Raw genomic sequence first — 16,188 nt, 5'->3', positions numbered from 1 at the left:
AAGAAAGCACAAAAGACTAAAACAATTGATCAAAAAAAATGTCAAGGAACTGCATCTTTTCTGGGATATTATTAGTGAATTGTTGAATTTACTAATGCATCAATATAGGTAGTTCTCAATTTATAACCACAATTGAGCCCAAAATTTTTGTTGTTAAATGGGCTTTGCCCCATTTTACAACCTCTCTTGCCACAGTTGTTAAGTGAATCACTGCAGTGATTAAGTTAGGAACACGCAGTTGCTGGTTCCCCATTAACTTAAGTTGCAAAAGGGGAAATCACATGATCCCGGGACACTGCAACCGTCATAAATATGAGTCAGTTGCCAAGCATTTGAATTTTGTTGCTGCAATGGTTGTTAAGTGTGAAGAACTGTCATAAGTCACTTTTTTCAGTATTTGTTGTAACTTTGAACTGTCACTAAACAAACTGCTGCAAATTGAGGACTATCTGTAGCAACAAGTGACTCTATCACTTTAAATGACTAAAAAACCACTACTGAGATTTAAGCAGAAATTAATAGCAGGAACCAGGCTCAATTCAGTCCAAATCGCTATATATATATATAAAAGCAGCAACAAATTGAATCAACACCAAGACTCTGATCTGCTTTAGTTTTATCACACAAGACTGCAGTACAAATTTGAGACATAACGTTTCTAAATTTTAGATGGGTTACAAATCCCTGTACTAAATTATGGGGCAGGAATGGTTTCCACCTTGAATTAATTTCTACGTCACATTTACTTTCAGGGTATGACTTTGCCATACTTTTACAATTCAGAATTGTCTCCTTTTAGTATGAATCGTTTTCCAACATTGTTGAGCTCTGCCACATTGCCACCAAATATATATATATATAAAAACAAAATGACCTAAGCTGCTCGTTATATTTCCAGCAATTTTTTAGAGAATGCTTTATCTATTTTTAGGAGTTAAGACTGAAGTGATATACCAGCGACAAAACAGCTTGAAGCAATTCTGTCTAAGGGTGACATTCAGAAGAAACATTTAACATTTTTCTTTCATTGAAATTCCCATGGCTGCATTGCTATTCCTACATTCCAATTTTGCCTCCATTTAATCCCGCAAACTTTGACACGCACAGATTCTGAGTCATTTTTCACCAGCCATTATCATCCAAAACAACATTTCTGAATTATGCACCGGGAGTCCTTGTCTTATGACCACAATGGAGCGCAAAATTTCTGTAACTAAGCGAGACCTTTCCTCAGTGAATTTTGCCCCATTTTACAACCTGTCTTTCCACAGTTTGTTAAGTGAATCGCTTCAGTTCTTAAGTTCGTAACACCGTTGTTAAGTGAATCCAGTTTCCCTCGTTGACTTTGCTGGTCAGAAGGCCGCAAAAGGGGATCACACATGACCCTGGGGCACTGCGACCGTCATAAATGTGAATCTGTTGCCAAGTGTCTAAATTTGGATCGCAGGAACGTGGGGATGCCGCAATGGTCCTAAGTGTGAAAAACGGTCATAACTCATTCTTTTTCAGTGCTGTTGTAACTCTGGTCACTAAGTGAGCTGTTATAAGTCAAGGACCAACTGTATTTGCAATGGTTGCGGCGTCCCGGGGTCATGTGACCTTCCCTGCCAGCACCCGACAAGCAAAGTCAATGGGGAAGCTAGATTTGCTTAACAATCCGGGGAGTTGCTTAACAACAATAGCCAAAAATGTCCTAAACTGAGGTAAAATAACTGTCTTGCTTAGCAATGGAAATTTTGGGCTCGGTTGTAGTCATAATTTGAGGACTATGTGTAGTTATTTGTGAATGCATTCTCCAATTAGAGCAGGGGTCCTCAAACTTGGCCACTTTAAGACTTGTGGACTTCAACTCCCAGAATTCCCCAGCCACAAGTCTTAAAGTGGCCAAGTTTGAGGACCCCTGCTCTAATTGCCACAATATCTGCAAAGAGGACTTCAAAATGGCAGCTGCAGCCATGCTTACACAACCCACGTCAAACACTGACAGAATGGCCGTGTCCACCATTTTGACTTTTTTGACCTCACAGGGCTGTTCACCCACTGTTCTCCCATGCTGGAACTTAACCGGGGTTCATAGAACAATATGTTCTCCGCCGTTCCCCCCCCCCACAAGAAATTATCTGTCTCCCCGGTCATTTCTTCTCTCCCCCCCCTTCAATTTTTTCAGTATCTTTCCGCCGTGCCGGCTCCAGCTGGTGTGTAGGTTGCACTTTTCACAGATGGTGCCGAACGAACACATGGAACAAGAGGCAAACACACACACACACAAACCCTGTGGGTTCCGTTTCTCCTGTCTGTAAATTGTCCCCGTTCAGGAAACGGGAGGGGGAAGAGAGACGAAGCAAGGAAAGGATCCCTCGCTCATCCGCACACTCACCAGGTCTGATCCTGCTTAGCTTTCAGGCAGTCAGACAAGGAACAAGTGTTTCTCCATCCCAGCAACTTTTAAGATGGGTGGACTTCAATTCCCAGAATGCTCTAGCCAGCATAGTGGCCTTTACCTCTCAGAATGCCCCAGCCAGCGTTTGTGGATTTGAAATCCCAGAATTCCCCAGCCAACATCTGTGGACTTCAACCTCCAGAATTCCCCAGCCAGCGTTTGAGGATTTGAAATCCCAGAATGCCGCAGCCAACATCTGTAGACTTCAACTCCCATAAAGCCCTAGTCAGTGTTTGACGATTTAAAATCCCAGAATTCCCCACCCAGCATCTGTGGACCTCAGCCCTCAGAATTCCCTAGCCAGCGTTTGTGGATTTGAAATCCCAAAATTCCCCAGCCAGCATCTGTGGACTTCTATTCCCAAAAATCCACACACTTCGGTATTAACAAGTGGGGTCTGGAACAAAGTGTTGTAGTACATCTGTGCTTCTCACTGGTGTGGGGTGCGGATGACTTTCTTTAACTGGCCATTTTTTTTCTTTTTCATTTCCACTCTGTTTTCAATCTTTTGTGGCTTGTGGGCTAGTTGTGGGTGCCTTCAGTGGGCTATGTAAGATGATTAGGTCTATTTTTTTTGAAGGGGGCATATTTACAGGTAATCCTCGACTTAAAATCATCCATTTAGTGACCGCTCGAAGTGACAACAGCACGGAAAAGTGACTTATGTCTGGTCTTTATAGGTAACAAACGTTCCATCACGCCCACGGCTATGTGATTAAAATTTGGGCGTGTGGCAACCAGCATGCATTTTATAACAAAAGCAGCATCCTGGGGAATCACACGATCACTATTTGTGACTTTCCTAAACGGCTTCTGACAAGCAAAGTCCATGGGGAAGCCAGATTCACTTAATAACCAGATTCGCTTAACAGCCATGGCAAAAAAGGTGGTAAAATTGGGCCTGACTCATTTAACAACAGTCTAGTCCCCACTGTGATCGTAAGTCGAGAGGTATCTATAGGGTGTTGCTTTAGCAAACAGGGAGCGAACAGAGATCTCGTCTGCAAATCACGATCAGGTGAAGTGTTAATAACGCTTTACAATGCCTTGGCAAGGCCATACCTGGAATCCTGCATCCACTACAAAAAAATGAGGTTGAGACTCTGGAAACAGTGCAGAGAAGAGCAACTAAGAGGATGAAAGGCCTGGAGACTGAAATATAGGAAGAATGGCTGCAGGACTTGGGTGTATAGCTAGTCTAAACAAAAGAAGGACTAGGGGTGACATGATAGCAGTATTCCAGTATTTGAGGGGCTGCCACAAAGAGGAGGGGGTCCATTTATTCTCCAAAGCATCAGAAGGCAGGACAAGAAGCAACGGGTGGAAACTGATCAAGGAGAGAAGCAACCTGGAACTAAGGAGAAATTTCCTGACAGTTAGAACAATTAACCAGTGGAACAACCTGCCTCCAGAAGCTGTGAATGCTCCAACATTGGAAGTTTTAAAGAAGAGCCTGGACAGCCATTTGTCTGAAATGGTGTAGGGTTTCTGCCTGAGCAGGGGGTTGGACTAGAATCTAGATGACCTCCAAGGTCCCTTCCAAATCTATTATTATTGTTATTGTTATTGTTATTGTTATTGTTATTGTTAATAATAATAATAATAATAATAATAATAATAATAATAATAATAATAATAATAATAATAATAAATGAGCCATTTTCTATATGAGGAGACACCAGATGATCAAAAGTGGGATTTGGGGTTTTTTAAACCCCCCCCCCCCCCAGATTATGTCTTGACTGTTCGAATTGGCTTTCACTACAGGAGGAAATCAGATTTTTCAAACCTCCAGTATGGTTACATTCAGACAGCTCCTTTGCCCTCTGCGAGGCTCCGGGGATCTCAAATGAAAGCAGCCTTATTGATGGTTAAAAGGATCAGCTGGTGAACACGAACCAGAAACGCCCAGGAGAACTATGAATGATCAGTGAATGGAATACAGGTAGTCCTCGACTTACAATCAAAACTGAGCCCAATATTTCCGATGCTAAGCGAGACGGCGGTTGAGTGAGTCCCCCCCCCATTTTAAGAGCTTTCTTGCTACAGTTGCTGAGTGAACCACTGCAGTTCTTAAGTTAGTAACATGGTTGTTAAGTGAATCTGGCTTCCCCATTGACTTTACCAAAAGGGGATCACATGACCCTGGGACACCGCAACTGTCATAAATACATGCCAGTTGCCAAGCATCTGAATTTTGATCACGTGGCCATGGGGATGCTGCAATGGTTGTAAGTGGAAGGACGGAACGAAACAAAACGGAATGGAATGGAATGGAATGGAAAGGAACAGAACAGAACAGAATAGGAATAGAATAGAATAGTTAAAATCAAATGGTCATAAATGGTCTCTTTTTTCAGTGTCCTTCTAACTTGGAACGGTCACTAAACGAATGCTGTAAATAGAGGATGAGCTGTAAACTCTCTCAGTTGGAAAAGGGTGAATCCTCCTGATATTTGCTAACGTGATCCTTTGCCTACAATCCAGGGGACAAGCAAATTCTCCTGGGCTTGATGGAGGGAGGGATTAAACCCAGGACCCTAGACTCACTTCCAGGGTTCAATCAATAACAGAGCTTGAATGGACCTTGGAAACCCTATACCCGCGGTGGCGAACCTATGGCACGGGTGCCAGAGGCAGCACTCAGAGCCCTCTCTGTGGGCACGCGCGCCGTCGCCCCAGTCCTAGGCCTTCAGCTGGGTTTTATAAAACCTTTTCGCTTTAGGCCTCCACCGCCGTGTGCAAAAAAAAAAAAAGATTCAATCAATCAATTTCAACTTCTCACGGGGAAAAAAAAGATCTCGCAAAGTTGGAAATGATTGATTGAACGGTGCCATTACCACCGTAGCCACGCCCACCCAGTGGGCCACGCCCACCCGGCACCTGACGATACATAAGTGAGTTTTGGATTGCAGTTTGGGCACTCGGTCTCTAAAAGGTTCGCCATCACTGTCCTGTACTATTGCAGACAAATGGCTGTCCAATCTCTTCTTAAAAACCTCCAGTGTTGGAGCAACTTCTGGAGGCAGGTTGTTCCACTGGTTAATCGTCCTCACTGTCAGGAAATTCCTCCTTAATTCCAGGTTGCTTCTCTCCTTGATTAGTTTCCATCCATTGTTTCTTGTCTTGCCTTCTGGTGCTTTGGAGAATAAATTGACTGCCTCCTCTTTGCGGCAGCCCCTCAAATACTGGAAGACTGCTATCATGTCACCCACTGGTCCTTCTTTTCTCTAGACTGGCTCTATACCCAAGTCCTGCAGCCGTTCTTCCTATATTTCAGTCTCCAGGCCTTTCATCCTCTTAGTTGCTCTTCTCTGCACTCTTTCCAGAGTCTGAACCTCATATTTTGTCGTGGATGCAGGATTCCAGGTGTGGCCCTTACACTCAGGGTTTACAAAGCGGTTCAAAGTTTTCTGCGCGTAGAGACGGGACGCCGCTCTTCAAGTTCCTTCTGCTTCCATTTCAGGTTGCGCCTTCCTGACGTACTGCGCCCGAGACTCTGCTATCAAGGCTCAGACCGCCTTGCACGAACAGAAAACACTTCCAGGGGTAAGTGTCGGCATCCGGCAATTTTGCACCAAAAGCCCTTCATCTTGGAACGACTTTGTTTCACATCAGGTGCCAAAGTCTGCTGGGAGAACAGATAAAAGTCCCCCGAGATGTTTTTCTTCTTTTTTTTTTAAAGAAAATTTTACTGATTTTCTAGTTTTCCATTTAAATATTTGAAAAGCCACGTGGCGGCTGAGTTAATCGATAATTCAATAACATACAAGCGTCTTTCGTACAGATCTCAAACTATTACATTAAATATTTCCTCTCTTTCCCACCCTTAGTATTTACTGTCTCATATTTAAACTAACGCAATTCTTATGATATCGATTAAATGAAAATAACTTTCTTACATTTATCGACAATTTTTAGCTTATACATATCCGAGTTATTTTAACATTCAGTCTTTATAGACCAGGGGTAGGCAACCTTGGCTCTTTTATGACACGTGGACTTCAACTCCCAGAATTCTTGAGCCAGCATGGGGGAACTATGGCCCTTTCATGACTCATGGACTTCAACTCCCAGAATTCCTGAGCCAGCCACGCTGAGGGGAAAGGGAGAGGTTTCCAAGCTGAGCCATGCTGGCTCAGGAATTCTGGTTGAAGTCCATGAGTCATGAAAGGGCCAAGGTTGCCTACCCCTGTTATAGACGATTAATGTCCTAATTAGTTTTTCTCAATTTTTAGTTTCCACCCCTGGGATGTTTTTTTATTGGTGAGGTAATCCAGACAAGAAATGCACAATCTAGATTACAGATGATCCTCGACTTACGACCACAATTGAGCCCGCCATTTCTGTGGCTAAGCGAGACAGTTGTTAAGTGAGTTTTGGCCCCATTTTGTGGCTTTTCTTGTCAGAGTTGTTAAGCGAATCGCTGCAGTTGATCAGTTAGTAAAATGGTTGTTAAGTGAAACTGGCTTCCCCCCTTGACTTTGCTCATCAGATGGTCGCAAAAGGGGATCACGTGACTCCCGGGACACTGCAATCCGTCATAAATGTGAGTCACTTGGCAAGCGTCTGAGTTTTGATCCCCTGACCCTGGGGATGCTGCAATGGCCGTAAGTGTGAAAAATAGTCAAAGGTCAGTTTTTCCAGTGCCTTTGTAACTTCGAATGGTCGCTAAATGAACTGTTGTAAGTCGAGGACTCCCTGTACTGTGAAGCTCTACCTTTATTGCAAGAATGTGGCAAGGGTGAAATTATTTTTCCCTTCCTTTTTTTTTTTTAACTCTCTGGAAAACTAGGGAGGATCCCTCCCGACATGCTTCCTGCATCCCTTTTCCTTCTATGCCCTGAAAAAGTTTTACAGGCAGTCCTCAATTTACAACAGTTCATTTAGTGTCCATTCAAAGTTACAACCCCACTGGAAAAAAGTGACTTAGGACTGTTTTTCACACTTACGGCCTTCGCAGCCTCCCCCAGGGTCACGTGATCAAAATTCTGACGCTTGGCAAACGACTCGTATTTACGACGGTTGCCGTGTCCCAGGGTCACGTGATCCCCTTTGGCGACCTTCTGACCAGCAAAGCCCATGGGGAATCCAGATTCACTTAACAACTGTAACACTCACTTATGAATCGCAGTGATTCACTTAACGACCGTGGTGAGAAAGGTCGTAAAATGGGGCAAAATTTGCTTAACACATGTTTCGCTTAGCAGCAGAAATTTCGGGCTTAATCGTGGTCGTAGGTCGAGGACTATCTGCATTTGTGGGATGTCCAAGTCTGCAGCTCTTCCTCCTGTCTTCCAAGGTCATTCTCACAGTCCACTGCAACTAGTGGAATTCCTCCTATAAGGAATTTCTTCCTACGTTGTTTGTATAGGCAGGGTTTGCAAGATGTTGATTTTAGGACTTAGGCTTCCTATAATTTGGAAATTTCAATCTCTGTTGGAGCTGCCTAATGTTGCATTTGATGTTTTTTAGCAGCCACGTTACGCTGCTGACTCATAGCTTGTGATCAAGTATAATTCCAAATTCTTTTCCACACACGCTGCCAGCCACTTATCTCCAATCCACAATTCTCCTTCTTTTGCATTTAATCACTGTTCAGTTTCAATTCCCTTGTTCTCAGGGAGTTTTCCCCAAGCCAAAATTTTGAATTTTGTTTCCAGCTTTTCTCCTACAGGCGATCCTCGACTTATCGCCTCCATCGACCCCAGAATTTATGTTGATAAGTGAGACATTTGTGAAGTGAGTTTTACCCCATTTTACCACCTTTCTTGCCACAGTTCTTAAGGGAATCCCTGCAGGTGTAGGTCTATACATATGTTGTATAACAATAATAGTAATAATAATAATAGTAATAATAATAATAATAAAGTTGGAAGGGACTTTGGAGGTCTTCTAGTCCAACCCCTTGCTTAAGCAGGAAACCCTATACTATTTCAGACAAATGGCTGTCCAGCCTCTTCTTAAAAAATTCTAGTGATGGAGCATTCGCAGCTTCTGGAGGCAGGTTGTTCCACTGATTAATTGTTCTAACTGTCAGGAAATTTCTCCTTAGTTCCAGGTTGCTTCTCTCCTTGGTTAGTTTCCACCCGTTGCTTCTTGTCCTGCCTTCAGGTGCTTTGGAGAATAGCTTGACTCCCTCTTCTTTGGGGCAGCCCCTGAGATATTGGAACACTGCACTGTATATAGTATGTATATAGTGCACTGTATATAGTATATTTTAGGTCTGTGTCATGTATGTGTTTCACTCTGAGAGCGGGCAACTAAATTTCATTTTTGTGTGCTGTTGTGCCCACAGTAAAAAAAATGACAATAAAAGTTATCTTATCTTATCTTAGGTATTAAATTAGTCACACGGTCGTTAAGGGAATCTGGCTTCGCCCCCCCCCCTTGGACTTTGCTTGTCCGAAGGTTGCAAAAGGGGATCACATGACCCCAGGACACTGCGACCGTCATAAATATGAACCAGTTAGTCAAGCATCCAAATATAAATCATGTCACACACGGGCATGCTGCAATGGTCGTTAAGTGTGAAAAATGGTCGTAAGGCACTTTTTTCAGTGACCATCATAGCTTTGAACAGTCACTAAACAAACGGTTGTAAATCAAAGACTACCTGTATTATCTATCTTAATTTGTTTTCTGCACATTTGGTCAGAGTCCCCAGCAACTCTTCGTCCACACCATTAATGAAAATGTTAAGTCCAATAATCAAATTGTGTGTTACTCTAGTTCAGGGGTAGGCAACCTTGGCTCTTTGACGACTCGTGGACTTCAACTCCCAGAATTCCTGACCAAGCCATGCTGAGGGGACAGGGAGAGGTTTCTAAGCTGAGCCATGTTGGCTCAGGAATTCTGGAAGTCCACAAGTCATAAAAGGGGCAAGTTTGAAGAACCCTGCTCTTAATCTTCATCCTAGGATAGGGGCTCTTTTATGACTCGTGGACTTCAACTCCCAGAATTCCTCAACCAGCCTCCATTTTGTTTGTTAGATTTAAGACAGGGATCGTCAAACTTGGCCCTTTTATGACTCGTGGACTTCAACTCCCAGAATTCCTGAGCCAGCCTGGCTCAGCTTGGAAACCTCTCCCTGTCCCCTCAGCATGGCTGGCTCAGGAATTCTGGGAGTTGAAGTCCACGAGTCATAACAGAGCCAAGGTTGCCTACCCCTACTCTAGTTGGTTGATTGATGGTGGATTATAAACCATTACAGGTAGTCCTCGACTTACAAACAGTTCGTTTAGTGCCGTTCAAACTCACAACAGCACTGAAAAAAGTGACCTATGACCGTTTTCCACACTTACGACTTATTGCAGCCTCCCCCATGGTCACGTGATCAAAATTCAGACGCTTGGCAATTGACTCGTATTTATGATGGTTGCAGTGTCCCGGGGTCACGTGATCCTCTTTTGTGACCTTCTGACTAGCAAAGTCAACGATGAACCCAGATTTACTTAACAATCGTGTCACTAACTTACCAACTGCAGTGATTCTCTTAACAGCTGTGGCAAGAAAGGTCGTAAAAAGGGGCCAAATTCACTTAGCAACGGTCTCGCTTAGCAATGGGCTCCATTGTGGTCGTAAGCTGAGGAGTAGCTGTAGCTGGTTCTGACTCTTAGTAATCACAGAGGTGGCTTCTCTCCATGTTGTTTTAACCTTATCTGGTCAATACCTCACTTCAGTTGGATGAGGAACAGTTGATGAGCATCCTTTAAAGGTGGTTTTCAAATTACTAGACTAGAATAACAGAGTTGGAAGGGACCTTGTAGGTCATCTAGCCCAACCCCCTCCCAAGCAGGAGACCCTACACCATTTCTGACAGATGGCAGTCCAGTCTCTTCTTCAAAGCTTCCAGTGATGAAGCTCCCAAATAAGAAATAAACTCAAAAGAATAGAATTGGAATTGGAATTGGAATTGGAATAGGGATAGAATGGAATGGAGTGGAGTGGAATGGAATAGGAATAGGAATAGGAATAGATTGGAATTGGAATAGGAATAGGAATAGGAATGGAATGGAATGGAATGGAATAGGAATAGGAATAGGAATAGGAATAGAATGGAATAGGAATAGGAATAGGAATAGAATGGAATAGGAATGGAATGGAATAGGAATAGGAATAGGAATAGGAATAGGAATAGGAATAGGAATTGGAATGGAATAGAATAGAATAGAATAGAATAGAATAGAATAGAATAGAATAGAATATAGAATGGAATGGAATGGAATAGAATAGAATAGAATAGAATAGACTATAGAATAGAATAGAATAGAATAGAATAGAATAGAATAGAATAGAATAGAATAGAATAGAGCTATTGGTTGATTGTTCTCACTTTCAGGAAATTTCTCTGTATTTCTAGGTTGAATCTCTCCTTGATCAGTTTCCATCCATTGTTTCTTGCCTGGCCTTCAGGTGCTTTGTAAAATTGGTTGAACTCCCCCCTCTCTGTGACAGCCCCTCAAATATTGGAAGACTGATATCATGTCTCCCCTGATCCTTCTCTTCATTAAACTAGACATACCCAATTCCAGCAACCGTTCCTTATATGTTTTAGCCTCCAGTCCTGTCATCATCTTTGTGGCTCTTCTCTGTACTCTTTCTAGAGTCTCAACATCTTTTTTATAGTGTGGAGACCAAAACTGGATGCAGTATTTTAGTTATAGTCTTACTAAGGTCTTACTAAGGGTCCCCAAGCCCTGGGCCCCGGCTCAGTACCAGGCCATGGGCTGTTCAGAATCGGGTTGCCCAAAATGGCGGGTGAGCACATGGGGGCACACATCCCCACTTGCGTGAGCAGCGGGTGAGCATGTGCGTGCTCCATTTGTGCAAGCGGCATGCATGGGTGCTCGTCACTTGCACAAATGGAGCTGCGCATGGGCACGTGCTTGTCCGCCGTTCATGCGGAACCATCCCCTCTCCCCTCCCCCCACCGGTCCCCAAAACTGTAAATATCACCACGATAGTCACCACGATGTAAAAAAAATGTTGAGATTCTAGAAAGAGTGCAGAGAAGAGCAACAAAGATGATCAGGGGACTGGAGGCTAAAACATATAAGGAACGGTTGCTGGAATTAGGTATGTCTAGTTTAATGAAGAAAAGGACGAGGGGGGACAGGATAGCAGTCTTCCAATATCTCAGGGGCTGCCCCAAAGAAGAGGGAGTCAAGCTACTCTCCAAAGCACAGGACAAGAAGCAACGGATGGAGACTAATCAAGGAGAGAAGCAACCTAGAACTAAGGAGAAACTTCCTGTTGGTTAGAACAATTAACCAGTGGAACAACCTGCCTCCAGAAGTGGTGAACGCTCTAACACTGGAAGTTTTAAGAAGAGATTGGACAGCCATTTGTCCGAAATGGTATAGGGTTTCCTGCCTGAGCAGGGGGTTGGACTAGATGACCTCCAAGGTCCCTTCCAACTTTATTATTATTATTAATTATTATTGTGGTTGTTGTTGTTATTAACATTGGTGAATTCTGCTGTAGATAACACCCAGCTCTGTTTAACTAGCTTGTTAAACAAAATGTCCTAGGAATCTTTGCAGACAAGATATATTATATCAGCAACATTCCCACCGTCTCCTTAGGAAGTTATTTAAAATTTTTTTTAAAGGGGATAAACAGACGTGTTCTTGGCAGATTCTTGTTTTCTAGAGCAGTTCTGGATCTGCTCTAGACTGTTTCTAGAAATAAAGCTTAGACGGGTCCCACACAGGTTATCCTCGACTTACAACCACTATCGAGTCCAAAATTGATGTCGCTAGGCGAAACATTTGTTAAGTGAGCTTTGACCCATTTTACGATCTTTCTTGCCAGCGTTGTTAACTGAATCACTGCAGTTTCTAAGTTAGTAACGTGGTTATTAAGTGAATCTGGTTTCCCCCCATTGATTTTGCTTGTCAGAAGGTTGCAAAAGGGGATAATAATAATAATAATAATAATAATAATAACAACAACAACAACAACAACTACTACTACTACTACTACTACTACTACTACTACTACTACTACTACTACTACAAGCAGCGGTATGACAAAGTAGCAACAATGGTGCATTGGAAGATCTGCAAGAAATATCATTTGCCTGTAAGCAGGAACTGGTGGGATCATAAAATAGAGAAAGTCATAGAAAATGATAAAATTAAACTGCTCTGGAACTTCAGAATTCAAACAGACAAGCACCTGCAACGTAACACCCCGGACTTAACAATTGTCGATAAGAAAGACAAAAAAGTCTGGATAGTGGACATGGCAGTGCCTGGAGACAGCAGAATAGACGAGAAAGAACTGGAGAAGATAACAAAATACAGAGACCTACAAATAGAAATAGAAAGACTGTGGCAAAAGCAAGCAAAGGTAGTACCAATAGTCATAGGCGCCTTGGGTGCAATCCCAAAACAACTTGAGCACCACTTGAACACCATCATCGGCATTGACAAATTCGCCATTAGTCAATTGCAAAAGGCAGCCTTACTAGGAACTGCTTCCATCCTGCGACGATATCTGTAATACCATCAAACATCCACATCTGCCTATCCCAGGTCCTGGGTAAGGACTCGATAGGTAGACAAAATGCCAAATCCAGTCTGAACATCTGGCTGACTGTGCTGATCCATAATAATAATAAAAAAAAAGTTGGAAGGGACCGTGATAAATATGAGTCAGTTGCCAAGCGGCCGAATTTTGATCACGTGACCCATGGGGGATGCTGCAGTGGTTGTGTGTGTGAAAAACGGTCATACGCTGTCATTGTAACTTCGAATGGTCACTAAATGGACTGTTATAAGTTGAGGACTGCCGTTATCTTTTGAAACCTTTTTCTAGCAGAGAGATTGAAAAGAATGTTACTTTTTTCAGCAGATGGAGTCAAGAAAGAAACTTGACACTTTCTTCTTTTATCCTGTCCCTCTCTCTCTGCCCACTCTTTTATAAATACTCAATGGCAGAGGATGCTTTCAGGACTAGCAAAATGTTGTAAAAAGCAGATTCAACCAATGAAAATTGAGAATTTAGCAAACTTTATTTCGGGTGCGTATAAAACCTCTGATAAGCATGTTTCTAAGAACTGCTCCATTTTTTCCCCCACCAAATTGTCAGATTTAACCGGAATAAAGGAATTAAGCCTCAGCGGGTGACACGTTTAGTTCAGCTCGGAAAGCTAAGCTGGACCAGTTATTTAGATGGGAGACCACTAAGAGATCATAAGGCTGTAGCCTTGGCTCCTGTCACCTAGTTTAATTATCTTAAATCAGCTTCAGTTTTAATAACACCATTTTGGTTTGAGTCTGTCTGCACCCAATTTTTTTAGTTTAGGAGTGCAGCCACTTCATGCCTTTGTTTTACCGGTGGTCCTCTACTTACAACCATTCATTTAGTGACGGTTCAAAATGACAACGGCACTGGAAAAAAGTGATTTATGACCATTTTTCACACTTACGACCGTTGCAACTTCTCCACAGTCACGTGATCAAAATTCAGATGCTTGGCAACTGACTCATATTGTGACGGTTGCAGTGCCCCGGGGGGTCATGTGATCCCCTTCTGTGACCTTCTGACAAGCAAAGTCAAGGGGGGAAAGGCGGATCCACTTAACAACCGTGTTATTAATTTAACAGCTGCAGCGATTTGCTTAACGACTCTGACAAGAAAGGTTGCAAAATGGGGCAAAGCACATCGAACCACTGTCTTGTTTAGCGACAGAAATTTTGGGCTCCCTTGCGGTCGTAAATCGAGGATTACCTATAGACGCAGACAATTAGTTCTTGCTTTTCCAATTTTCAAGGGGCAAAGAGAGCTGTTTCTTTTGTGAAAGAGAGGAGCTGACCATATAACAGAATAACTGAATAACAGAGTCGGATGGGATCTTGGAGGTTTTCTAGTCCAACCCCGAGCTTAGGCAGGAAGCCCTACACACCATTTCAGACAAACCTCCAGTGTTGGAGCAACCCACAACTTCTGGAGGCAGGTTGTTCCACTGATTAATTGTTCTCACTGTCAGGAAATTCCTCTTCAGTTCTAGGTTGCTTCTCTCCTTGATTAGTTTCCACCCGTTGCTTCTTGCCCTGCCTTTGGGTGCTTTGGAGAATAGCTTCACACACATACACACACACACACACACACACATTTCTTTTTGGCAGCCCCTCAGATATTGGAAGAGTGCTATTATGTCACCCCTAGTCCTTCTTTTCATTAAACTAGACCAATTCCAGCAACTGTTCTTCATATGTTTTAGCCTCCGGTCCCCAGATGATGATGATGATGATAGTAATAATAATAATAAAAAAGTTGGAAGGGACCTTGGAGTCATCTAGTCCAACCCCCTGCTCAGGCAGGAAGCCTTATACCATTTTAGACAAATGGCTGTCCAGTCTCTTCTTAAAAACCTCCAGTGTTGGAGCATTCACTGCTTCTGGAGGCAGGTAGTTCCACTGGTTAATGGTTCTGTCAGGAAGTTTCTCCTTAGTTATAGGTTGCTTCTCTCTTTGATAAGTTTCCATCTGTTGCTTCTTGTTCTGCCTTCAGGCGCTTTGGAGAATAGCTTGACTCCCTCTTCTTTGTGGCAGCCCCTGAGATATCGGAAGACTGCTATCATGTCCCCCCTCGTCCTTCTCTCCATTAAACCAGACATGCCCAATTCCAGCAACCGTTCCTTATATGTTTTAGACTCCAGTCCTCTGATCATCTTTGTTGCTCTTCTCTGCATTCTTTCCAGAGTCTCAACCTCTTTTTTTACATCGTGGCAATCAAAACTGGATGCCGTATTCCAAGTGTGGCCTTACCAAGGCCTCGTAAAGTGGTGTCAACACTTCCCATGATCTTGATTCTATCCCTCTGTACATGCAGCCTAGGACTGCATTGACATTTCGGTCAATGCTACTGTAGTCCTTTTCGTCTGGAGAAAAAGCAATTCTCACAGCATTTTTCTTCCACACTTTCGCCGAAAGCTGTTTGGCACACAAACACACAGACACACATCATTTTCACACTGCAGGATGGTTTCTCACATCCTGGTGGAGATCAAGGCTCGCTTCTGCTCTGCACAGTTTTGAGAGTAGAGAAACACAACCTGCTTCCTGGATCTCAAGATGTTTCTTTATTAACTATTTCCATTAATAGCCGTTTTTTCCCCCTATCCTCTTATCACCTCTAACAATAATAATAAAAAAAACCACACAGCAAAATGGAAATAGTTTAAAAGCATCCACTTGCAAAAGCTGAATTCATGGCTGCGGAAGACTTCAGCTTGAAAGCAATGCTGATGACTTTATTTACGGTATCTGCTTTGCTGTAAATCAAAGTTAGGGACTTTAAGTCCTCCTTGTTCTCTCATATCCTGCATAATCTTGAACCTAACTCTTGGTTTCTTGCCCGCCCAGATAAATTTGTTGATACCCTTTTGCCATCCCTCCAAATTAGCATCTTTTTTAAAAATAGGGATCATTTGAAACAAGAAAAGAAATTTAGGAAGAACATTCATTTTTACAGCTGAAATTCTTTCCAACAGAGATAATTGCAATTTTTTCCAATCATTTAAATAGTTCAAAGTATTCTTGCTGGTTAAGATTTTCTCAACAGTTAATTACATTTAAAGATTTAAATCCATTTTTCCCATATAAACCATCTCAACACTTTTACATTTCTTAAAGAATAGATAAAAACAGTAAACAAAAGGAAAAGAGAGCAAGAGTAAAGAAACATAAAAAGTAAAATACTACTTAAATATATATATTCCTCCTAAGCTAATATAT

At 42.6% G+C, this 16,188-nt stretch overlaps 1 protein-coding gene across 1 annotated transcript in view; it reads left to right on the top strand.

The window, feature by feature from the left end:
* The window catches only part of CELF5 (CUGBP Elav-like family member 5), an 89,862-nt gene that overhangs the window by 11,626 nt on the left and 62,048 nt on the right, over positions 1-16,188 (top strand). The window contains exon 2 of the mRNA XM_015828019.1: positions 5,907-5,989. Coding sequence (XP_015683505.1) covers positions 5,907-5,989 — 83 coding nt within the window. The remainder of the gene's footprint in view (positions 1-5,906; positions 5,990-16,188) is intronic.

The sequence above is a fragment of the Protobothrops mucrosquamatus genome, unplaced genomic scaffold (genome assembly GCF_001527695.2).
Source record: "Protobothrops mucrosquamatus isolate PMUCROS unplaced genomic scaffold, P.Mucros_1.0 scaffold4159, whole genome shotgun sequence".
Classification (NCBI taxonomy): domain Eukaryota; kingdom Metazoa; phylum Chordata; class Lepidosauria; order Squamata; family Viperidae; genus Protobothrops; species Protobothrops mucrosquamatus.
This window is presented reverse-complemented; position numbering and strand designations above follow the sequence as displayed.